A 26845-nucleotide genomic window follows, 5' to 3' on the forward strand; every position below is an offset into this window, starting at 1 on the left:
ATTCAGTTGAGAAACAGCTGCTTGAATGGTGATGCACTAGGAAGGGGAAAGGCGAGTGTTACTCTGGTACAATAGGTTCTGGACAAGGTGGGAATAAAAGACAGACACAGCCCTGGCCTATGAAAATTGAGCAAAGAGGTTTGATCTAGCCACTTTCTTCGGTATGTGTTTTGCAGCAAACAATTTGACAATGTATCAACAGCTGCACGGCTCTGTGTACCTCACCTTATCGTCACTGATAAGATGGTGAACGTGTTCTGAGCACCTGTGGGGCACCAAACTCCCAGACCAGTGCCTTTCCAGACTGTGGGCACAAGAACGTTTCAGGCAGCAAGAGGGTCCTCAAGGAGCTCACACCGTGGTGACACAAGTGTGATTGAGAACCTTGCCTCAGAAGCCAGTGGAGGCGGGATCAGAGAGGTCAGGAATGGGCTTCGCCTGGGGGTGGATAACATATAATATTATTGTCCCCATTTGCAGACATGGGAACCGAGGATCAGAGAGGGTGAGCATCTTACTCGAGGTCACACTGCTTGGTAGTGGTCCTGAACCATTTTTCATCTGTGTGGGTTGAAATGTGAAGGTTTTCTGCACTGTTCATAATACCACTCTCTCAGTGTTTGTCACCTATTTTAGCTCACAATCACCCCGTTACACATTCCCTTGGCTCTAGGTCCTCCTTTATTAGATAAATGATCTGCTGAACAAAGTATACATTTCCTGTTAGCACATCCAGTCTGTCTACTTTATAAACAAAATGTCCGGCAGGGCATGTTGGCTCTACCCAAACTGGATGGTTTACACTGAGTTTGTATTGCATCCACATGCAGGGTAAAGAAAATGAATCACTGGGATCTGTAGTTTTACTTACCTATTTCATACAATCTCAAGCATAATTTTAAATGTAGCCAATAATCACTTAAAAAGAGTAGGACCACCTCTTTCCTAAAGTGACCACTCATGAAAGAGTTCATTCAATGTCAGTACGTTCTAGGTAGGAGACTAAACCCCCCTATAGGGAGTTGTGGAAATTCATCTCCTTAAGATATGGAAATACTTTTTTTTTTTTTTAAATACATTTTTACTGTTGCTGGTTCCCTGAGAGACTTAAGCAAGCAATGCCACTTCACTTTTCTGTTTCTGACAAAAAAACAAAACCAAGCAAAGCAAAACCCTAACAACAGGCGCATAGATGCATGTAATACACTCAATAGAGGTGTGTCAAATATAAGGCAATGGTATTGGAAATACAAGGGCTTCCCTGGTGGCTCATGGTTAAAGAATCCACCTGCTAATGCAGGAGACTGGGGTTTGATCCCTGGGTCATGAAGATCCCCTGACAAAAGGAAATGGAAACCCACTCCATATTCTGGCCTGGGGAATCCCATGGACAGAGAAGAAGAAGCCTGCTGGTACAGTCCGTGGGATCAACAAAGAATGCGACCATGACTTAGGGACTAATCACAACAATCAAAATACAAATGGAAACCCCTAACTAATCATATGTCCAAATTTCTGACCTCAGCAGAGGTCTACTGCCCAGGATCAGCTGTAGCCCAGGAAACCAGACAACCAAAGATGCTTTCATTTTTAAATTACTATACACTGCTACTGGTCGATTCAGGAGATAAAAGGTTTTCCAAAAGCATTGCACACCAAGGCAGGACTCAAGGAGCCTATTACAAGTATGTACTTATTCCTATGTTCACCATCAAGGTCTAACTCACACACTCTGAGAAAGAACACCTGTGATGATTTCTATATGGGAAATGCATTTCCCCTGGAAAATACTTCATTATTTTGTCTCATTTTGTGACGTGGGACAGGAGGTGTGTGGAGGAAGCTGGTTGCCAAGGAAAGAGCCTACTTCTGAACCTGGTGAACACCGATTTGAGCCCAGTTATCTGGTCATCGCCTGATGTCCATAGGATGTTTCGATATCAGAAGTTTAAATGGCGATCCACAGAGAGGAAAGAGAAATAAGTCACATACAGACCTGTCCATACTGTTCATGGGGTTCTCAAGTACATCAAGGCTATATATTGTCACCCTGCTTATGTAACTTATATGCAGAGTACATCATGTGAAATGCCTAGTTGCATGAACCACAAGCTGGAATCAAGAGTGCTGGGAGAAAATATCAATAACCTCGGATATGAAGATGGACACCACCCTGTGGTCAGAAATTGAAGAAGAACTAAAGAGCACCTTGATGAACTTGAAAGGAGGAGAGTGAAAAAATACACCCCCTTATGGCAGAAATGAAAAGACTAAAGAAACTAAAGAGCCTCTTGATGAAAGTTAAAAGAAGAGAGTGAAAAAAGTTGGCTTAAAACTCAACATCAGAAAAACTACGATCATGGATCCGGTCCCATCACTCATGGCAAATAGATGGAGACGGAGACAATGGAAACAGTGAGAGACTTTATTTTTTGGACTTGAAAATCACTGCAGATGTTGACTGTAGCCATGAAATTAAAAGACGCTTTTCTCCTCGGAAGAAAAGAAAGCTATGACTAACTTAGACCGCATATTAAAAAGCAGAGAGACATACTTTACCAAAAAAAGGGAGCGTCTAGTCAAAGCTTTGGTTTTTCCAGTAGTCATGTATGGATGTGAGAGGTGGGACTATAAAGAAAAGCTGAGTGCCGAAGAATTGATGCGTTTTGAGCTGTGGTGTTGGAAAAGACTCTTGAGAGGCCCTTGGACTGCAGGGAGATCCAGCCAGTCCATTCTAGAGCAAATCAGTCCGAATATTCATTGGAAGGGACTGATGCTGAAACTGAAACTGCAATACTTTGGGCCACCTGATGAGAAGAAGCAGCTCATTGGAAAAGACCCTGACGCTGGGAAAGATTGGAAGGCAGGAGGAGCAAGGGGACAACAGAGGATGAGATGGTTGGATGGAGTCACCGACGGGGATGGGACATGAGTTTTGAGTAGGATCCATGAGTTGATAATGGACAGGGAAGCCTGGGGTTGCTGCCGTCCATGGGTCCATCTGATACTGAAGTTGTGGGGCATCTGGGAAAATGTTCTGAGAAAAACACGGATCCCACTTGGCTAAAGAGGATTCTGCTCCTGTGACACTAAGGCACACCTGGTTGGTGGTCCTAAAGAGATAGATGTCTTCCTCTGTGTGTCTGTTCCCTCTCTCTACCCCTCGCTCTCACACATTCCTTCTCAGGATCAGGTTCTCAACAGCAGGACGCCAGTGCAGTGCCTCCCATCCTCCGCCCGTGCAAGAAGCCGGGAGTGGGCGGCGGTCGGCCTCCCATCCTTAGTGTGTGTGGAATAGAAGGTTAAAGACCACCAAGAAGGAAATGGCACCCCACTCCAGTACTCTTGCCTGGAAAATCCCATGGATGGAGGAGCCTGGTAGGCTGCAGTCCATTGGGTCGTGAAGAGTCGGGCACGACTGAGCGACTTCACTTTCACTTTTCACTTTCCTGGATTGGAGAAGGAAATGGCAACCCACTCCAGTGTTCTTGCCTGGAGAATCCTGGGGACGGGAGAGCCTGGTGGGCTGCCGTTTATGGGGTCTCACAGAGTCAGACACAACTGAAGCGACTTAGCAGCAGCAGCAGCAGACCACCGAGAGGAGTCCTCCAGCGTCCTACAGAGCCTACCCGCCCCTTCAGGGGTGAGGAGTTGGCGGGCCTGGTTTTGACGTCACAATGATGGGACATTTACCCTCCCTTCCTTATAGAAGAACCTTCCTGCGTATTCCCTGGGTTGTAGTGAGATTGAGGGGGAGCCTGGAATGACCTGAAGACAAGTAGGTTCCTCCACGGGGACCATGGCAGTAGGGCGGGGGGGGATTCGGAGAAGAGGAGTTAGTGCCGGGTCCTCTCGACCACATGCCCGGAGGTCCTCTCCCAGTAGCTTGGAGGCTAGGAGGGACCATCCTTGCCAGAGTCGCAGGAAGTTTCCTTCCGCACAGATGACAGCTGGTGATGGTCGGCTCTTGGGATCAGAAGGCGGGGGCTTCTCCCTGATTGCCTGGGTAATTTGTGTTGTTGCCCGTCCACGTGAGGAGCAGCTCCTGTTACTTGCATGTTTTTCTACCAATTGTTACTAGTAACACACTAGGAAAGAGTAAAAAAGCAACTATTAGAGACACTGGCTGTATTTCTACCGATTTGCAATTGGGAGAGCACACAGACCTGATGATCAGACTGCCAGCAAGGTGGTTTTGCACTGTACTTCATTCCACAGAGAGTAGTAGGAGAAGTGACAGTGGGGACCTTTGCAGGGGGGAAAACATTTAGGGGGAAATCCGTTGACAGAAGAGGAAAATGATTATTTTTGTGACTAGCTAGTTTCAGGAGAACTGACTTTGAATCACCGTTTCTAGTTATGAGACAGAAAAGAAGGAGTTGGATGGTCTGTGTCTGCCCTTTAATGACAAGGAGGAAGGTCTGTACTTGACCTTGTGGTAGGTAAACCCAGGAGTCACTGGATACTTTGGATGAGTCTTACCGAATTCAGACGGGGAAGGGTGGTTGCTTTGCATTAAGTCATTTTGGGGACATGAAAGTCTGCAGAGATTTCTTTACTGTGGCTTTTCTTAACAGTTCAGGTGAAGTTGAACTTTGTCAGCATGGTAAATATGAGCATCTTTCATGCCGGTCCCAGTAGATAAGTATAAAGGCAGAGAGGTTCCAAGACCCCTCACCTTTTAAAATTGGATTATGATTGCTTTAAATGTTGTGCTAATTTTTGCTGTAGGACAAGGGTGAATCAGCTATAAGTGTACACATATATCCCCTTCCTCTTGAACTTCTCTTCCACCCCCGAACCCCACCCCTCTAGGTCATTACAGAGCACCAAACTAAGCTTCCTGTGCTATACAGAAGCTTGCCACTAGCTATCTATTTTACACATGGTAATCTGTATATTTCAGTGCTATACTCTCCATTCAATCCATCCTCTCCTTGCCTGCTGTGTCCATAATTCTCTTGTCCATGACTGAGACTCTAATCTTGCCCTGCAAATAGGTTCATCAGTGCCATTTTTCTAAATTTCACATATGTGTGTTGATGTAGGATATTTGTTTTTCTCTTTCTGATGTATTTCACTCTGTATAACAGGCTCTAGCTTCATCCAATTCACTAGAAATGACTCAAATTCGTTCCCTTTTATAACTGATTGTATACATACATGTACCACAACATCTTTATCCATTCATTGACAGACATCTATGTTTCTTCCATGTCATGGATATTGTAGATACTGGTTCAAGGAACTTTTGGGTACATGTGTCTTTCTGAATTATAGTTTTCTCAGGGCATATGCCCAAGAGTGTGATTTCTGGGTCATATGAAAGTTTTATGGGCTTCTGTGGTAGCTCAGCTGGTAGAGAATCCAAGTGCAATGTGGGAGAACCCAGTTCAAAGCCTGAGTCGGGAAGACCCCCTGGAGAAGGGATAGGCTAGCCACTCCAGTATTTATGGGCTTCCCTAGTGGCTCAGACAATAATGGATCCGCCTGCACTGCGGGAGACCGGCTTCAGTCCCTGGGTTGGGAAGATCCCCTGGAGGAGGGCATGACAACCCACCTCGGTATTCTTGCCTGGGGAATCCCCATGGGCAGAGTAGACTGACGGGCTACAGTCCATGGGGTTGCAAAGAGACGGACACAGCTGAGCAACTAAGCACAGCACAGCACGTGGTAGTTTTATTCCCAGTTTTAAAGGAAATCTCCATACTGTTCTCCATAGTGGCTGTATCAGCTTTCATTCTCACAAACAGTATAGGAGGATTCCCTTTTCTCCACATCCCACTCCAACATTTATTGTGCGTAGCTTTCCGATGATGACCATTCTGACCGCTATGACAAGAAACCTAATTGGGGCTCTGATTTGCATTTTTCTTCACGATGAGTGAGGTTGAGATCTTTTCATATCTTCGTTGACAGTTTCCGTTTTTACTCTGGAAGTAATCGACACTTGAACATCAATGTATAGTTCTCAAAAGGTTTTTTTTTTTTTTTGGTAATCTAAATGAAGGCAGCAAAATGAGTCATTATCGCAGAATAGGATCATCATTCCTCTTCAATTCAGGAAACTAAGTCACTCAGACTGTAAGTAACTTGCCCACTGTCACAGAAGGAATAAGTGGTGGGACCTTGATTTAAATCTAGGTATTTGCTGGCTTCATCACCTCCCAGCTCGGCACCACAGGTGGATGGTTTCCAGATCCACACTTCAGGCTCAGCACTCTCTTCCTGACTACAGACTCCCCTAGACAACTGACAGGGCTGCAGGGAGACTGCACTCAACAAGTGCTAGGCAACTTCTGGGACAACCGGAGATGCCTTCAAGGGAAGAGAAGTGAAAGACACACTGGGTCCCACAGGCCTCTAACCCACCCCTTGGAGGAGGTGAGGAGCTACAGGAGGTTCTAAAGGGGGCTGTTTTCTCTGAGAGACAGGCTGATGGACTGCCGTTCTGCATGCATGTGCCAAGAACACTTGTTCCTTTGAGTTTATTTCTCTTTACGTTTGACAATACATACCACATGGTGAAAATTACACAAGCAGTATGTAAAACCAAGCGGATATATGGATAAGCAGATACATTCCCATTATACCGACGGAATGCCTGACAGTAGACAGCACTTGTTTGTAAAAGGAGAACATTCTCCTAGACTAAAGCAATGAAACAGGAAAATTAGTCTTTTCTTAATTCTTAGCCTCATTCCCCATCACAGATGAGGCATCATGGGGCACAGAGAAGTTAGGTCAGCTCCCCGCAAGTCGTTCTGATAGTAAGTGTTTGATTCCCCCAGGCAGGAATATTCAACATGTCCAAACTGCACCCATCACCCCCCAACCCCCGCTCCCCACACAGCTGCACCTCCTTTACTGTCCCCTGACTCAGTGCAAGGCAGCCTTGTCCCCAGCTGCTTAGGCCAGAGATGCTTAAAGCCATCCTTGCCTGCTACCACTGTCTCACCACACTCTCAATCATCAACCCTCACCTCTTGGCCTCCTAAGTCTAAGTAAGATCCTGTTCCTTCTCTCTATCAGCACAGTGAGTTCCTTAGGCCAGGTCACCCTCGTCTCCTCTCCTTGACAAGCACCAGCAATCCTGATGCTTTCCAACACATGGTCTGTCCTGCTGCCTGAGGAAGGGAAGCTTTCTTCAGTGCAATCTGGACATGACACCCCTGCTCAAAACTCTGCACAGGCTGCCTGCTGCTCTTAGGACACTGTCCAGCCTCCTGGACTAGGCACAGCAGCTCTTGTCTGCCCCCAAATGCCCGATCTTCACCAGACACCCTCCTTCTGCTCCATGCCCCACTTGATATTCCAACCACCCAGACCTCTTTCTGTTCATCAGATGCCCGGTGTGCTCACACTCCTATCCTAGCCACCCCCCTCCGCCCCCTCTCTCCCCCTCCCCACCCACCGATTTCACAATCTCACTCCTGCCTATGCCTCCATCTTACATGCCCTTCCTCCCTCTTCATCTGCCTGATTCCTTCTTAGGTTCAGCTGCCAGGCTGTGTAGATCAGTTTCCATTTTTCCTGGGGAGTACCTGGGAGAAAAGTCACAGTTAACAGTTTTGATATTTTTACCAAATGGAAGGTGGTGGAGATTTCACTATGAATCCCCACTGCACGATGAGCTGATGAGAAACGCAATCTGATGGCAGAGTTTGTCTGCGAAAGGCTTCCTTGCTAAGAATAGGATACAGACAGAAAATCTCTCCTCTTGCTGTATATGGGCCCGTTGTTGTCTTTGAATATGGCCTTTTGAATTTGGTCACAGTATTGGAAGCATAAAGGGATCCAGGGTGACCACCTGCTTCACAGTGAGGAGGGATAAGCCGAAGCATGGAAATTTCAAAATGTCACTTTATGGTGTCTGTGACCCAGTACATGGAACAAGACTTGAGCTGCGCTACCCATGCACTGTATGTTGATGAGATTTTCACTATTTTTCACTCTATAGTGTTGAGTTCCTGTTAGGACAAGATGAAGTATATTGACACATCCTCCCTATGCGGGGGTTTGATTTACTAGTCCCTGTGGTCATCAGGGAGGCAAGGATGAGCTGCCAGCTCAGTATGGGGACCCTCCTAGGGAATGTCACAGCACCTTCTTGCAACTCCTCAGGTGTCTCTACCTGGTGCCATCAACCCATGGCAGAAACTGCCAGTTCCTGTGATGGCCAGTCGAGGGAGCGACCCCACTGCTGCTTCTACTTGCTACAGATTCAACTGTGATGACTGACTTCCTTCACTACAATTCCTCTGAGCAGAACACACCTAAATATGAAATGAAGTGTGTGCCTGTAGTATGTAAAGCCAATTAAATGGTTGGACATGGCACCAGTTCCACCAGCCCACCCCAACCCCCACCCCAGCCAGAGGATGGAGTAGACTCTCAGGGGCTCTGGCATGCCTCCCTCCCCACTGATGTGTCCGTACCAGGGGGGTCAGTGTAAATGACGAACCTGGAGCCTACTTATGGAGCTTGTGGGAGCCAGGTATGTGGGGTTTTATTCCCCTCAGACCCAGAGGGGTATGGATGAACCCCAGCCTTCTCACAGACAAGTAAGCAAGCTGAAAGAGCTTAGGTGGCTGATGCAGTAAAAGCTGGATCTGGGAGTCACGCCCTAGTTTCTCTTGAGTGCAAAGCCAGTCTTCTCTGCAGTCACATCAAGACGGGTGGCTTGTATTTCAGTTACCGAGATGCAGATGTTGTTCCATGAGAGGAGAGCCATCAGTGTCTCAATCTCCTGTCCGCTTGTGAAACGCAGGTACCCAGTAGGGCAAAGCCACCCTGAAAGGTTCTAAGCCCCTTTGTGTGTGCGCCTTAGGAGGAGCTGCCTTGCAGCCAAGAAACTGGAGTCCGCTGGTAGGAAAGGGTTGCTCCAGAGGCAACACCAAGCAGGACTTTAACTTCCCCTGTGGGGAGGCACTCTGCCATATCAGAGAGGCTTTGCAACCAGCCCCCACCCCAGTTATGTCTCCAGCAGTCTCAGTCTATTTATCAGGTATAAGGAATCGGGAGGCACGCCAAAGCACAGGAAGGGTTTTTAGTGGCTGCAAGACAACGCTGGACACGACCCAGCTGCCATGGTGCTCTGGAGACAACTGGGAATGAAAGTCTGTCTGGCATCACCTGTGTCCAGGTCTGTGCCTTCTGCTCGTGTGTGTGTAAACTGTGGAAGGTCAAAGTGCCACCTCAAGAAATCTCCCCGTCCCTCCGAGAATGTGTCCTGACTACAGACCCACACCACATCCCACCCCTGGACATATGGCAGGGGTCAGATGCTCTCTTCTGTGTTCCCCGAGTTCTATAATTTAAATCCTGCCATCGCTTTTCTCACACAGCACGTGGCAGTCATCTGCTTACAGGGGACAGTTCCGATCATCCCTAACCAATCCAGCCACAGTCGGAGGAGACATAGCATCTGGTCCCTGCTTAGAACTACTTCCTCAATGAATGAAGGACCGGGACTCAAGGTAAATTCTCAGTCAATAAAGTGTAGCTCTTTGTGGACTAGTTACTTTTGTGTTAATAACAACACAGGAGAATGGAGTAAGCAGGACATCTGTGGAATCAGATTCTCATCCCTTTGGGGGTGGGGATTGGAGTACATGTTTCCTATGACCCCTAATTCTGGAAACTCCTGATCAAAGAGGCTGCAAGGTTCATTACACACGTGTGGGTCATTCTGTTGCCCCATCAGCCACAGTTGTAGCCTCACAGTGGAACTGGGGTCAAGATCCTAAGAGCACAATTCAGGTCACTTAACGTTTCCCAAGGACCAAGTGGCAATGTAGGTCCCGCAACTATGTGTCCAGACGATGGACAGTTGAATGACATCAGGCTGCTAGTGGAGTCTCTGACACTGTGCTTGGAGCACAGGCGTCTATGGAGTCGGGGACACCAGTACAGGTAGGAAAGGCGTGTTGAGTCCAGGGGAGGCCGTCAGCCTCACTCGGAGCTGCCCCTCGTGCATCCTCCTCACTCCTTGCTTGCCCCACCTCAGCTGTCTCTGCTCTTTCCCCCTGTCCTGCCTATGCCTCCCTCACAGGCCTGGCACAGGCATGTCCATCAGCACCTATGACCCCTGCTTGTCCCCGTTGGTTCGCCGACAGAGCAGACTCTTACCCAGTGCCTCGGTATCTAGTCCCCGCCTTCTGTTCAACTCTCACTCCCTGCTCCCAGCTGCCCTGGCCTCCTGGCAGTATCTGCCCCCTGCATTTATCCCCACTGTTCCCTCTTCTGCCATATCCTGACCCCAGATGTCTGCTGTGCTGACTTCTTTCCCCCTTCAAGTCTTTGTTCAATATCAGCTCCTCAATAAAGCCCACCCTGGTTGCTCTGTTCAATACTGAGACTTGCAGCTTTCCCCCTTGCTGCCCACAGTACCAGTCCCTTACAGGACTTACATGTATCTGATCACAGCACCACCCCCTTCTAACACACTGTAGAATGTCCTGGGTTGTTATGAGGAGGGTTTACTGGGTGCCTCCTACCCCTACACCTTCCCCTTTGGGGACAGTAAGTCCAGCACAGGGATTTCTGTGGGCTGGCCACTTGTATCCACCACAGAGAGCCAGGAAAAGCCTCGATGAATATGTGCTGCCTGAAGCAATGTGCCTGCCTCCCTGATAGACTGTGAGACCCCTGGGGGTCCTGTTCTTCTCATCCTTGGGGCAGGCCCTCCCTCCACGAAGGGAGAGGGCCTCAAGTTGTGGCTGCCTCAGTTTCAGCCACACCTCTAGCCCAGCCACCGATGGGTCAGATACTTCCCATTCTTTGACAAATACACTTTGTGATGTCACAACCAAGGGTATGGACACCTAGGGTATTCACGTTCCCTGAAATCCCTACGTGGATCAATCCTAGTTGTGTACTTGAGGCTCTTCTAAGGAACTGGACACAAGGTGTCCAGCCTCCTGCCAAGACCTCCCACCCTACAAATGGTACCCAGATGCCAGTAAAGGCACATTCACTCCCCTGCCCCACTGAGGCCACTGTGAACTGGTGAAACACCTTTGCAGGGGTCTGTGGCAGCACCCATCAGAATTTACATTCCATCCTGCCCTTATCCTCAGCAGCATTTGCCTTCATGAAAGAGGGAAAAGTGTCAGTCCTATTCTGTGATGCCTCCTTGGCGTTTAGAACAGCGTCAGGCACATTCACATAGTAGGTACTCCACAGATGTGTGTTTAGCCAAGGAAGTCTTTGATCCAGCGGTCTCCCTGCTGTGAATGTGCCTTAAGGAAATATTCCCACATGCTCAGAGATGTGTGTACAATGACAGCAAATTTCTAGGGGAAACTCTAGTGCCCATTGATATTCAGCAACAATTTACTTAAATTTTCATTAATTTCATTCAACTGGTTTTGTCATTTTCAGTGTACAAATCTTACACCTCCTTGGTTAAACTAATTCCTAAGTTCTTTTTATATTGTAACTGGAATTTTCTTACTTATTAGGAGTATTCACCACTAGTATGGAAATACAGTTGAGTTTTGTATATTGAAGCTGGTGATGATTTCACGGGTGAGTACACAGCTTTTTACATGTCACACATACCACAATAAAGTGGTTTAAGAAAAAAAATGAAAGCAAAGGTATTCCCAAATTAAAAAAAAAAAATTTAGGGAATGTGTTGGTAGAACTGGCTTACAAGAAAAACTAAAGGAAGTTCTTCATGCTATAATAAGTGAATTCAGATGTTAATCTGAATCCATGTAAAAAAGCAAAGAGCACAGTAAAGGTAATTATATGAAGAACAATTCTTTATGGACACATATTTCCCTCCTTTCTTCCTGTATTGAAAAAGCAACTGTCTAAAACAATATCACATAATTTATTGTTGTGAAAGCAGTAGTTGCTCAGTCATGTCTGACTCTTGGCAACCCCATGACTGTAGCCTGCCAGGCTCCTCTGTCCATGGGATTCTCCAGGCAAGAATACCGGAGAGGTTAGCCATTCCCTTCTCCAGGGATCTTCCTGACCAAGGGATTGAACCCACGTCTCCTATATTGCAGGCACATTCTTTACTGTCTGAGCCACCAGAGAAGCCCAATTATCGTTGGGCCAAGAACATATGGAATGTAATATATTTGCAGTAGCAGCACAAAGGAGGTGGTTTGTATCAAAGTTGTATTAGGTAAGGAAACAAACCTGGATGGTGTCAAATCCATACAAACACATGCAAAGTATCAGAAATCATGACAAAGAGGGTGAATATAACAGAAGTTATAGATACCTGATATCCTGCCGTATATCAGCTTTTCATCACATAACGTTATATATAATGTAATAATAATAAGAATGTATTAATGGGCTTACCCTTTATAGATTTATGATATATGTGACAATATGAGGAAAAGAGGGAAACCTGAATAGAGCAATATAGGAGTAATGTTTCTGTATCTCATTAGCATTTGTGTAAATTTCAAGCTGATTGTGATAAAGTAAGATGTTTATAGTGGCATACAGCTAAGGAAACAACTTAAAAATAGTGGAAAATCAGTAAAGGGTTTAAAATGCTACATTAGAAAATATCCATTGGATGGAAAAGAAAGCAGTAAAATGAGGACCATAGAACAAAATGACATGAGACAGAAATATACATTGGCAGATGTAAGTCTGTATCAACATTAAATGTAAATAGATAAAACAATCCAACCAAAAGGCAGACACTGCGAGAACAGTTAAAAAAACATCCATGTGTATGTGGTCTACAGAGAACACAGTTTAGATTCTAAGATACACAAATTACCATGTATGTGTGTGTGTGTTCAGTCGCTCAGTCGTGTTTACCTCTCTGGGGCCCCATGGACTGTAACCTGCCAGGAGCCCTCTTCATGGAATTTTCTAGGCAAGAATACTGGAGCGGGTTGCTATTTCCTACTCCAGGGGATCTTCCAGAGCAAGGGATTGAACCTGAGTCTCCGAATTGGCAGATGGGTTCTTTACCACTAGCACCACCTGGGAAGCCTTATATGACCCAGCAATTCTACTCTTGGCAGTTTTCCCAAGAGAAATGAAAACATGCTCACACAGTGGGCTGCACTCAAATATTCCACACGTGTATTCCTAAGAGCCAAATGTAGAAACAACCCAGTTATTCAACAACTGGTATACAGATGAAAGAAAAACAAAAGAGTATACCTGTACAAAGGAATCCTACACGATAATAAAAAATAAAAGTAACTAATGCATGTAACAGCAAGGATGTGTCTCAACTGTGCAAATGAGAGAAACCAGACACAGAAGGCTACATATTGTATGATTTCATGTCATTGGATTTCTGGAAACGGCACAACTGTTGGCACAGAAATGTATCTGTGGTTGCCAGGGTACAGGAGTGGAGGAAGGAGTCGGACGGCAAATACCCCAAGGGAGCATTTTTGAACATTGAGACGTTTTCTACGTTTTGATTGTGGTAACATTTACACCACGGTATACATTTGTCAAACATCTACAAATGGTAATACGTTTAAGTGTTGGCTTTTATTGTATATAAATTATACCACAACACTTTTTTTAAAGGAAAAGGAAATTTTAAGTATTTAAATACTGGTTATTGTATCCATATAGACCATGAGCTCAAAAACATAAAAATCTAATGTGGAATTCTTCCCAGACCTGGACAACTTCCAGAATTCACCATGACAGTTTTGTACTTTATGACAGGAAACTTGGTCTTAACCATGTTTACGATTCCCTCTCCCTTACCTCAAGTCCAAATTCTTGCTGAGTTCTGTCCATATTACTTCGTAAATGTCTAATGCATCTGCTTTCTCTAAAACATCTACCTCTGTGTCATTGACTACGCTAAGACCTCTGACTGAGTGGATCACAACAAATAGAGAAAATTCTTAAACAGAGGGCAGTGCCAGACTACTCGACCTGTCTCCTCAGAAACCTGTATGGGGGCCAAGAAACACCCGTTAGAACCAGAGTTGAAACAAATGACTGCTTCATAGTTGGGGAAGGAGAACGGAAAGGCTGTATATTGTCATGCTGCTTATTTAACTTATACGCAGAGTACATCATGCAAAACGCTGGACTCGATGACTCAAAAGCTGGAATGAAGATTGCTGGGAGAAATCTTGACAAGCTTAGATACACAGATGATACCAGTCTAATGGCAGAAAGTGAAGAGTGACTAAAGAACCATTGGATACGGGTGAAAGAGGAGAGTGAAAAAACTGGCTTAAAACTCAACTATTAAAACACTAAGATCATGGCATCTGGTCCTATCACTTCATGGCAAATAGAAGGGGGATAAGTGGAAGCAGTCCATCCTAAAGGAGATCAGTCCTGGGTGTTCATTGGAAGGGCTGATGTTGAAGCTGAAACTCCAATACTTTGGCCACCTGATGTGAAGAACTGACTCATTTGAAAAGACCTTAATGCTGGCAAAAATTGAGGGCAGGACAAGGGGATGACTGAGGATGAGATTGTTGGATGGCATCACCGACTCAATGGACATGAGTTTGGGTGAACTCCGGGAGTTGGTGATGGACAGGAGGCCTGGAGTGCTTCGGTTCAAGGGGTTACAAAGGGTCGGACATGGCTGAGCGTCTGAACTGAACTGAAGTGGAAGCAGTGACACATTTCATTTTCTTGGCTCGAAAGTCACTGCAAATGGTGATTGCAGCCATGAAATTAAAAGACGCTTGCTCCTTGGAAGAAAAGCTATGACAAACCTAGCTTACATGAATTCTCAGGCACTTCAGTAGTGTCTGGCTCTTTACGACCCCATGGACAGAGGCCCACCAGGCTTCTCTGTCCAGGGGATTCTCCACATGAGCATACTTGAGTGGGTTGCCATGCCCTTCACCAGGGGATCTTCCTAACCCAGGGATTGAACCCGTATCTCCTAAGTGTGCTGCATAACAGACAGATTCTTTACTGCTGAGCCCCCAGGGAAGACGATGACAAACCTAGACACCATATTAAAAAGCAGAGCCTTCACTTTGCTGACAAAGGTCTGTAGAGTCAAAACTATGGTTTTTCCAGTAGTGATGTACAGATGTGTGAGTTGGGTCATTAAGAAGGCTGAGTGCCAAAGAATTGATGCTTTTGAATTGTGGTGCTAGAGATGAGCCTTGAGAATCCCTTGGACAGCAAGGAGAACAAACCCGCCAATCCTAAAGGAAATGAACTCTGAATATTCACTGGAAGGACTGATGCCGAAGCTGAAATACTTTGGTCACCAGATGCGAATAGCTGACTCATTGAAAAGGACCCTGATGCAAAAAGATTGTAGGCAGGAGGAGAAGGGGGCGACAGAAGGTGAGATGATAAGATAGCATCACCAACCGAATGGACATTAATTTGATCAAACTCAGGGAGATAGTGTAGGACAGAGGAGCCTGGCATGCTGCATGCCATGGGTAGTAAATAGTTGGACACGACTGAGCGACTGAACAACCACCACCACCTCCACCTTACCTGTGAGCTTCCCTAAGCTTCCAGAGCCCCACTCTCAGCAGGGCGAAGAAGCTTTCTGTGTCTGTCAGTGGTAAAGGCTGAGACTTAAGTCTTCACACACTCAGTGCCCCCTGCTTAGGTGATGATGGGTTCTTAGAATGCTCATCACTCCCTCCCAGAGCTCAGACCAGGAAGCCTTCTCACGACAGTAATATGGAGCACCTACCGTGGTACAGAAATGGGAGTTGGAGCTGTTTACCCCCTCTCCATGTGCTTTCTCCTTTACATTCATTTGCACATTTCTTCTTGAGTCACCGAATCCAACTCCGCTGATCCCCACCTGGTAACTCTAACAAGCTGCACCTGCATCTCTATCAGGGCGGGTGCACGTACCCCCTGCACTATGTATTTTCCTTCTCTCCCTTCAGAATCTCTAGACTCCCAGACACCACCCTCAAAAGGGGCAGTGATGCAGGGGAGGTTGTGACTCTCATCCACAGCCTGGGTCAAAGCACAGCTGTGTTATATATAACCTCTTTCCCTCTTAGAATGAACCTTATCTTCTAGCTTTCCTCCTGCTTCTTGGCCACCCTGCTCACCGTTTTGCTTTGCTTTTCCCTTAGGTCCATTCCCTGTGTTTCTCCTTTGCACTTCTTTTCTGTTTATGTGTCTGTCTGGCCCACCAGTGTGATATTCCCATCATCCACCTCACATCACTGGTCTTGTTATTTCAAGCATTGCGGACACGTCCTGAGACATGCTAGTAATCAATGTGTGTGTACTCAATGAAGGGATATTTTTAATGAGTGACAGGAAAAGGATCTCCTCCATGTAGGAGTCAGTATATAGGTGTCATATTTGTAGCATCATACATAAAGCCTTGTGTCTTGTTCCAAAAAACACTGTAGGAGTGTGACTCTGTCTTGGTGCCCTGGTGCCCCTGCATATCCCCACTTAGGCTACGTAGGCAAGGCTAAACTGCAGGCTGGCTTGAAACTTGTCAGAGAACCTCCTGATTGCTCTTGCAGCAAGGGGAGATAAGCAGCCTGATGAAGAGCTGCTATGAGGCCATTTCTCACCTGCCTCCTCATCCAGCTGGAGGTGACACAAAGTTGTTACTCATCCACCTCTGGTTTCAGTTGAACATAGGATGGTCTCCCTAGCCCCAGCTGAGAGTACAGCTGTGGACTACAGAGCTTCTCAGTGCCATAGGGCACAACTGCGGGCTCCTTCGTGGCAGAGACCCACCACCTGTAGTGCCTTTACTGAGCCCTTCCAATTCAGTGTCAAACCCCGGGACTATGGACAAGGCAAGTGACACCAGGGTCATATTGCTTCTGCACTGTCTGTAAGGTAGAATCTGAATCCATTCGGGTTCATTGTCTCCTTACTGGCCAAGCCCGTAGAAGGTGACAAGCCTAACTAACAACTGCAGTGGTGCCCTGAGGCCCTGTAGCTCCTGTGCTGTGACTTAGGGACTGGCTGCCTGACTACGTGACAGACTCTGGTGTTGAGTTGTGTGATGTTGTGTGACCAGAAAACTGGCTTATTTTCTCATCACACACAGCAAGGAGCACAGTTTTCACTACATATTATGACTTAGGGTAGCCTTGTCAGTCCTCATTAACAAACCAACCTTACGATGGATGCCATGTCTGATACCAGCTATTGAATCTGCTATTGAATCAATATATTTATTTAGACAAAATATGTTTCTGAAGTCCAGTTCATTTTAAAAGCTAACCTTATAGTCTACTTGAAATTCAAAATCTGTATCACTTGTGAGAGAATTGTAATTGTAAATGTTTAAATGAAAAAATGGAGTAGAATAAAGCAAATCCATTTGCAACGTAATGCCTACTTCACGTTATCTTGTTTATTCTCCATAACAAATATTTACTGTAAACTTGTAATTTCCACTTTAGAAATGGGGAAACAGATCCAAAGGATGTAAGTACCTTTCTCACCTTCACTCAGTATGTGTCAGAGCCAGTACTGATACTCTGAGTTATGTCACGTGCTGTGCATAGTCGCTCAGTCGTGTCTGACTCTTTGCGACCCCATGGACTGTAGTCCATCAGGCACTTCTATCCATGGGGATTCTTCAGGCAAGAATACTGGAGTGGGTTGCCGTGGCCTCCTCCAGGAGATCTTCCCAACACAGGGATCAAACCCAGGTCTCCAGCAGTGCAGGCGGATTCTTTACCGTCTGAGCCACCAGGGAAGCCCAGTTATGTCATGTCATAGCCAATAAGGAGACAGAGCAGATAAGACTGAAGTCATTTTGTCTCAGGAAGTTCCCCTCATTCCTTTCCCTTTTCTTCTAGCTAGGATCTAATCTTGCCAGACAGCTCCATGACCTAGGGGCTTTTTCACATACTTTTTGGTAAGTTGGGATTTAAGTTTCATGGTAGATTTGAATCTCCCATTTTCAAACCTGTAGGACCTGGATTTTCATACCTCTGTAAGGGCACAACAGCTGCTATTTATAATCCCCTGTTATTCGCTAAGCAGAGTGAAGTCTGAATAGGTCCTTTGTTGCAGAAATATATTTTTTTGGTGCATGAGGATGCATATGGGGGCTCAGAGATGTAAGCGTTTTGTTATTATGTTAATAATAAGGATATAAGGGAGGAATCAGACAGCTGGAGGACTTCTCTGTAGCTCAAATGGTGAAGAATCTGCAGGAGACCAGGGTTCGATCCCTGGGCTGGGAAGATCCTCTGGAGAAGGGAATGGCAATCCACTCCAGTATTCTTGCCTGGAGAATTCCATGGACAGAGAATCTAGCGGGCTACAGTTCGTGGGGTCGCAAGGGTCGGACACGACTAAGTGATTCACACATACACACACACACACAGACACTCACTCACAGACAACTGGAGGGCTTCTGACATCTGGTGACTATCAAGCCAATGGAGGACGTCATGGAGAAGAAAAGATGTTTGTGGCTGTTCTCTCCCTGCACCCCAAAACCCTTGGAAGGCAAGTCAGAAATGTGTGAAAGATATGCTGTGCCATTTGCCATGCAATTTGACAGCAGTTCTTTTCCTGTCTCCCTACAACCTTTAACAATGGCTTTGGCATTCCATTTCTCTATAGGACAATACAAATATATTAAGTTTTTAAAAATGTTTCTCTGTCAATGATTTCATCAGTGACACCATATGAGATTTGGGTGGCACATTTTGTAAACCCATTTATTCAAGAGAAGACCAAAGGCTTTTATGAATTTTTTATGTGTGGGTATATATATGTATGTATATGCATGAACATGTAGATTACACCTAAAGAATATGTTATGACCCAATTTTTTTAACCCAGAAGTGCAAGGGTGGTTTACATGTATAAGGTTACCAATGCAATTCACCACATTAATAGAAAAATGGAGGGAAAACAATTCTATGATCATCACAATTGATGCAGTATAAGTGTTTGATGAAAATTAATCGATATTCAAGACAGCAAACTAGGAATAGAATGGAACTTACTCTGATAAAGTATATCTACAAAAAGCAATGTAAACAGGTTGAAATGGAGAAGATTTTTCATTTCCTATTGGGAAAAATGCCATTTATCCCCTGCTTTAGTCAAGACTATTCTGGCTAGGTTTGTTCAATGCTGCAAAATGAGGACAGGTTTAAGGTTTAAGCCAGTAGAAACTGTTGATATTCAAATATAATAGTATATTTTGAAAAGCAAAAATAATCTACATCTAAATTTGTGGAATTAATATGCATATTTAGAGGAATTGTTGGACAGAAAATCTATATATGACATTCTATCTCTACATACATCCTCAACTAGACAATAAAAATCACAAACCATGAATTTTCAATAATATTAAATACCTGGGGATAAATTTAACAAAAAATGTGCAAGTAGAAAATGAAACTTTATTGACCAAACTTTAATAGTCAAATACACAACATAAGAACAGCATAGATGGTTTCAGTTTATCTTCTTTCAAGCAAATGGTTGCCCTTCACCTATAATATAAACATTAAAAAAGTCACTTAGCAGAACTTTATTTTGATGACAGGAGAGGTATACAAAGTTCACTGCAGTTGTAGTTTTATAAAATGGACTAAAACAGGAACACTAAGGGCGACCTTTGGCTTACCTTCAGTTAATCCTCTATAGAGACTTTATAGACTTTTCAGGCACATTACTAGTATTTTTAAAAACACACTACTCTTCCTAGTTATACAAGAAAAGAAGGACACTGAGTTCAGAACAAATGAAATCAACGGAACCTATCAGAAGGTAGTTTTCAGTAGAAGGCAAAACTGTGTACACATTCAGTAAAATACCTAACAACAAAAAGCACCCTAAGGAGAACAAAATACACAAAAACTGAAACAAAAAATCCCAAAAAAGTATCATTTAAATGCGTTGGTTTGAAATAATATTCCGAATATAGGATAGCTAAACAGTTGTTTTCTCTGTTACTGCTTAAGTAAATAAAAAGGCCAGTATTACATTTGTTTCTTCTCTACTGTCGAAAACTAGACATTTTCATTTGTTCTACGTTATCCCTGATATGGTTGTTTTAAGTCGGTTAACCATTTGTCCCCTTTTTTACCTGTGGCCCTCATGTAATTCTAAATGTTTCCTTTCACCCTGGAAAGCATTCCAGTTGGTATAATACATTATATGGTGACACTAATTTTAAGTCATTACTATCACTAGTGACATGTGGACATCACAATGCGAAGCAGAAATAGGATTGTTTCTCACAGCCACACCAAAAAAAAGGAAAGAAAGAAAAAAGGAGAGAAGAAAAGGGAGAGCAAGAGGGAGTATGAGTGAGAGAGAAAAGCAAGTAGGAAGAGAGAAAAAATCTGGAAAAGCAGATTTTTTTGTTTCTAAATGATAATGGCTTTTGAGAGAAAACGGACCAATTTCAAAAGTTCATCCATGGTATTTGTGATGTTTAGTTATTTAGTTACTGTGGGGTATGTTAAATAATATTTGTTTTTCTACCCTACTAGCCATTTCATCAATATTCTGAAAATATTTGAGTTCCAGATTATACTGTTTTAATTCTGTAATATACTAACTGTTAGTGTCTTGTTCATATTTCTAATTATGAGTACTTGGGCTTTGTCCATTTGCTTCACAATGATGTAACCTAGAGGAATGGACTGGCAGTTTGGGGTTGGCAGATACAAACCATTACATTCAGAATGGATAAACAACAAGGTCCTACTATATAGCACAGGGAACTAATGTCCAGTCTCCTGTGATAAACCACAACGGAAAAGAATATTGAAAAATGTGTGTGTATGTATATATATATATATATTAAAAATTATGTAAACTAGCACATTGTCTTTATTAGTTGAGTTTATTTTCCTCTTCCTAACACTTCATACCTGTTTTTTAATACGTATCTTTTTCTTTTTCCCTTAGGTTTATTCGGTTGCTCTTTTTCTTACCTTTTATGTTGGATGTAGGATTTTATATTTATGTACCTTGTAATTTATGTATTTTTCTTTTTAAATACCACACATATTTAGGGCTAAGATTTTTCTATGAGAACATTTTAATCATGTTATGTAGTTACTTGAAAGTCGTCTGGAAGTTGTATTTTCATCTAATTGTTAAAATGGAATGGAAAAAAAATGTAAAGTTAAAATATTTAGAAGGCTAATACACAGTAAATTCTTCCCTAACTATGAAGTTCCTCCTTTAAAATCAGAACCATGCACTTCATTGTCAGCAAGTTCGCGGGAAGAACTAGAGTTACAATTTTTGGCCTTCAAAACTTTTTAAACTCATGTATCAAAGAGGAAAAATAACATACTTGATATGGTTAGAGAAGATTATATCATGAGGCTCAGATTTTTATTAGTTCTTTAAGAGTGAGAGTGGGGTATATGGCAAAACCTTCATAGTATTGTAAAGTAATCATCCTCCAATTAAAATAAGCAACCTCCCCCCCCCAAAAAAAGACCAAACGTGGGGGCAGGTAGTGTGCTTAGCATATGTATCTTACTCACACCTGCCTTGAATATCACTGACTAAATGCACTCTCTCAACTTGATCAGCCACAGAAACAGGAAACTAGACTATCTTTGGCCGTTTTATTATTCAGTTGTTTCATGCTTCCCTGGGGAAAGGATTTAAAATGCAACTATTTTTTAAAGAGCTAGAGAATTCAGAATTTGAGAGAACTTAACATACATCAAGCAGAATGTTGGCTCATTTTCTTTTATAAAAAATTAATTAATTGATTTTAATTGGAGACTAATTACAATATTCTGGTGGGTTTTGCCATACATTGACATGAATCAGCCACAGGTGTACATGTGTCCCCCGTCAGAAAATGAAATCTCAATTCCCCTGTTATAATTTGACTCAAGATGACATTTTATGATAAATACATCATACAAAACAGAGTATTCTTGTATGCATTCCATCAAAGAGAATCAGAGAATGCAGAAATTAGCATTGAAAGATCAGCATCTTCGTGTATCTGTTCTGAATTCACAACTTACATGAGTAAAGTTGAGTTTAGAAGTTAAGGGATTTCACAGAATCACACACATTATGCTAAAGCTGGTACTAGAACCTACTTGGATGCCTAAGCATATTTCATGTAAACTGATATTTATTACAAATGCATTCCATATTTGCTACAAGCAGAAATTATAAAAAAACCTGAAAATTATTAGCTATTGCTTAAAGTACTTATACTCAAGAGAAGAAAACAGTTCCCTATTTTCAATTCGATATGGCTTTGATCCTGTCTGTTTCTTTATTTGAAAGTCTGTAAGTCTTTCAAATAAAGAAACAGACAGGATTCAGGCATCTGGGGTCTGAACTATCTTTCAAAGAATATGTGAACTCTATTATTAAAATAATAGTAATGATCCCTGTATATTAGTAAAGATATAATATTCTGAAAAACAGAAACCACATAAATTACTTTCTGAATGGATGACATACCTGCTTCTGGCATTTCAACAGGCTCTGTATTTGATGCAAACTCCTCCCTGACATCAGGACCATCTCCACCTTCACCCCCAGTCTTTGCCAGAGCCAATTGCTGGAGAGCAGCTTCCAGGCCAGAATCTTTAAAAAAATGCATCAATTCAGCTGTAAAGCATACAATATAAACAAGGGAATGATGATATTCATTCCCTCGGTGTTATGAATTAAAAGCCTTAGGTTAGTATGCTAAAAATATGATGTATAAGAACCTCAGGAGCATTCTTCTGGGAATGTTTTGCTGGAGAAAAAGGAAAGCAGAATTTTCCGAATGTTATTACCATTTTCCTTTTCCAGGGTTGTCCTCAGACAACTTAGTTGCCCCCTTCTCTTCGTCTTGAAAACAAGGGAAAATTTGAGCGACCACACTGACCCGCAAACTATACTCTCCTCAGTTTTTTAGGAACTGTCTGAAGTCCTTTTCTAATGTTTCCTTTCCTCTTCTTACTGGTTATGTCTTAAGGCATGACACACAGATACACTTTCAAAGGGATCCTTCTCCTCTTCTTCATCACGATTCACTGGATCCTCTCCATGTACTTCTTCCTTTCTAGGTGTGAGATCCTGAATCTCAGCTGGCGGTTCCTCTTGTTGAGGCTGCTCAACACTGGGCTGCTGGTCCTAGTAGAGAGTGCATGCAAATAAAAACTTTTGTTGTTAATACATGTAATAGCATAAATATACATAATACATAGATATATCTGATCATAAGTAAAACTAACAACATTTTCCCAACATAATTCTATGTACTTACTTTTAATAAAGTTACTCTTCCCACAGAGAAGAGTTAGCTCCCATAAGAGTTACCCAGGATGACTTTGGAAGTTATTTAAATCTATGTTGGGATGGAAGTATGCAGCCTGTTGTTAACGAGCAGGAGGAGGGAGTCACTGGGCACATTTCCAGGGAATTTAACAGTATAATCATCCAGGCAACGCCGGACTATAATATATCTGGATCAATGTTCCTTCCTATGACAAATTCTCACCCTTTACAAGCATGGAAGACCTTTATCACCACATCTGTACTACTTAACATCATTTTCTCAAAAATTAACTTGTGCTAATAGAAAACACCAAATGGTAAGGTTACTGACAACCACAGGTTCATCCACCTGGGAGCAATCTTGCTTTGTAGGTCCCAATGTTGATGCCACTTGCCCACTCATATTTCTCCCTGAAAGCAGAATATTGTGATTTAGAAAATGTATTTAAGAGTACAGCTATATTTGATCACTTTTATGACCTTATGTTGACTTGTTTTTTTTTTTTTTAATGTGAACATACTTTCAAAAGAAAACTCTGGTTAAGTATGAGTGTACATGCATTTCAATTACACCAAATACAGTCGCTTGCAAAGCCATTTGTGTCTTTGCGAAGCTGGCAGAGAAATCACCTTAAGGTACACAACAAGGCTGAATTTTTGTGAGGACGTTTGATTTCACAACAGACTTCTCCATCATGAAGATCTTTAGTGAAATACTGCTAGGAATTCAAAAGCTCAGGACTATTGCTCATGTCACACTCCTATTCACCAGACCTATTTTCCCCAACTCCCTTGGAATTCAGTTGGAACACGAAGAAAGGCTCAGTCTTTACAGCCTGACTATGGCGATTTTCTCAGTATCTGGGGCTGAGGTGAGGCTGCATACAGAGCAACCGGTCCACTCTCTCTTGGCACCTTACCACAAAACCCGCGATACAGTCATAACCCCACTGCGGTCCGGTTTCTAGGCCTTTCCTTAATCGCCCACCCCGCCCCCTGCCCAGGTCCCACTGCCGGCCCCAGATTCTGTGCTCTGTCGTCAGTTTCAGGGCCCCAATGAACCAAATATCTCAAATAGCACCCCCAAGTCTCCCCCCACCATCATCCTACCCGCTGCCCTCCTCTGCCCACTGCCCTTCCTCTCCTGCCCCCAAGGCAAGAAGTATGGCCTCGCAATACTTGTGAGGAGAAAGATGACTACCTTGAGGGCCTTCCTCCTCAACGGCCCTAGATCGCACTGCCCAACCCGCGCGAAACTCACTGGCTCCCCCTCACATGCACACGCACTTAAATGCCAGACAGGACAGACCTGTGAACCCACCTGGTGAGTCTCAAATAGTGAGAAAGAACCGGGACTGAATAAACAGACCCGTCTCAGGCCCAACGCTCCTCACAGAATGCTCATGAAGGCGTATGCGCACCAAGGCGCATGCGCAGCAACGGATGCGCACGCACACACTGCGCATGCTCACTGAGTTGGGCCTGTGCAGTGCAGGTTGCAGTTTTCCTGCTATTGAGGTAGAGTCCTGGAACCGCAGGGTCTCTGGAGGATGAGAAAGGGGCTTGAAGGCTATATTTTTTTCCTCCCAGTGCAGTCTTTCTTATGCATCCACAACCTGTGGTGATAGGTAGTCCCAGGTTACCCTTAGTGGAGAATGTGTCTCAGAAAGACAGTCATGACAGAAATAGATATTACTTTTTTAATACCTATTTTTATACGTTCTCTGATGAACCATTTCCTTCTCTGCGTCTGGGTTTTCCTTCTTCCGTCATACTCCCAATGGCTTTACTCACTTCCATGGAATAAGTATATAAATCGATGCCTCTGTTTCCACTTTTTGCTTGGTGCACTGCACATTTAAATCTCTGAACTGGTAACTAGTTTCTCTGAATATACTTCTGGTTCCTATACAGTATTGTTCCTTTAGCATCGGACTTCACTTTCACCACCAGATACATCCACAGCTGGGTGTTGTTTCCACTTTGGCTTAGCCTTTTCATTCCTTCTGTAGCTATTTCTGCACTCTTCTCCAGTAGCACATTCTTCTTATTCTATTATAGCAGGAATTTTCGTACTTACTAGGAGTTTTAATTTTACCCAAGAGAAAGGAAAACATGTTCACATGAGGACCTTTACTCAAATATTCTACTCATGTACTCCTAATAGCCAAAACTAGAAACAGCCCAACTCTTCAAAAACTGGTATATAGAAGAAAGAAAAACAAAAGAGCTTACTTGTACAAAAGAACACTGCACAGTCATTTTAAAAAGAACTACTAATGCATGTAACAGCAAGGATGCATCTCAGCTTTGCCAATGAGAGATGTGAGACGCAGAAAGCTATGTATTATATGATTTCATGTCAATGGATTTCTGGAAAAGCACAACTATAGGCAGAGAAATATATCTGTGGTCGCCAGGGCAGGGTATAGGAGTGGAGGAAGGAGTCTGAATGCAAATAGCCCAAGGGAGCATTTTCAAACCAATGGGATATTTTCTACATTTTTATTGTGGTAGCATTTACACAATGGTATGCATATGTCAAAACTTGACAAACGGTAATGCTTTAAAGCATTGACTTCTATTGTATATAAATTGTTTCTCAATACTTCTCACTTATTTAAAAAAGGAAAAGGATCTTTTAAGTATGTAAATACTGGTTATTGTATCCATCTAGACCTTGAGCTCATAAACATAAAAGTCTTATTTGAAATTCTTCCCAGACCTGGCCAACTTCCAGGATTCCCTAAGACACCTTTGTACCCTTATGACAGTACACAGAAACTTGGTCTTAACCAGGTTTACAATTCCGTCTCTTCACCTCAAGTCAACATTCTTGCTGAGTTCTGTCCATTTTACTTTGAAAATGTCTAATGCAACTACTTTTTCCCATGTCCACCACATCTGCTCTAGTCCAACCCCCCCCCCTCAATTTAATCGTCAACCCCCTTCTAATGGGTCTCTCACATCCACTCAGGGTGCCTGTCTCCCACTCACCGCCCTCTCCCTCCCTCTCTTACAGTTCCAGAACTGTTTATGACTTTCTAGATAAAGGCTACTGTCCTACACAAGAACTTGAAAGTATGGCCTAGCCCTTGCCCAGCTTGCTAACATCATGGAAAGTAGAGAATCCTCTTCTTGTCTCTCTTATTGGGCTTCATTCATGCCCTCCACTTTCTCAAGCTTAGATTGTCCCATATTTCTGAAGCCTCTGGTTAGTAGACTCCTTCAAGCTAGGCTTCAACAGTATATGGAACGAGAACTTCCAGATATACAAGTTGGTTTTGAAGAGGCAGAGAAACAAGAGATCAAATTGCAGCCTTCATTAGATCATTGGGAAAGCACGGGAATTCCAGAAACACATCTACTTCTGCTTCATTGACTAGACTACCTCAAGGCCTCTGACTGTGTGGATCACAACAAACTGTGGAAAATTCTTAGAGATGGGAGTAATAGACTAGCTGACCTGTCTCCTGAGAAACCTGTATGAGGGTTAAGAAGTAACAGTTAGAATAAAACATGGAAAAACAGACTGTTTCAAAATTGGGAAAGGAGTAAGACAGGTTGTATAGTCACCCTGCTTATTCAACTTACATGCAGAGCACATCATGGGAAATGATGGGCTGGATGACTCACAAGCTGGAATCAAGGTTGCTGGCAG

General features: G+C 43.5%; 2 protein-coding genes across 2 annotated transcripts in view; one reads left to right on the forward strand and one right to left on the reverse strand.

The window, feature by feature from the left end:
• Positions 1-26845, forward strand: part of LOC113887335 — a 156695-nt gene that overhangs the window by 74057 nt on the left and 55793 nt on the right. The gene's annotated exons all lie outside the window — the stretch shown is intronic.
• The window catches only part of LOC113887334 (fibrous sheath CABYR-binding protein-like), a 52343-nt gene that overhangs the window by 11757 nt on the left and 13741 nt on the right, over positions 1-26845 (reverse strand). The window contains exons 2-4 of the mRNA XM_027534428.1: positions 23516-23595; positions 22902-23040; positions 22378-22503 (exon numbers count right to left, since the gene is read on the reverse strand). Of these exons, the coding sequence (XP_027390229.1) occupies positions 22378-22503; positions 22902-23040; positions 23516-23587 (337 nt within the window). The 5' untranslated portion in view covers positions 23588-23595. The remainder of the gene's footprint in view (positions 1-22377; positions 22504-22901; positions 23041-23515; positions 23596-26845) is intronic.

This window comes from Bos indicus x Bos taurus, chromosome X, assembly GCF_003369695.1.
Source record: "Bos indicus x Bos taurus breed Angus x Brahman F1 hybrid chromosome X, Bos_hybrid_MaternalHap_v2.0, whole genome shotgun sequence".
Taxonomy (NCBI): Eukaryota; Metazoa; Chordata; class Mammalia; order Artiodactyla; family Bovidae; genus Bos; species Bos indicus x Bos taurus.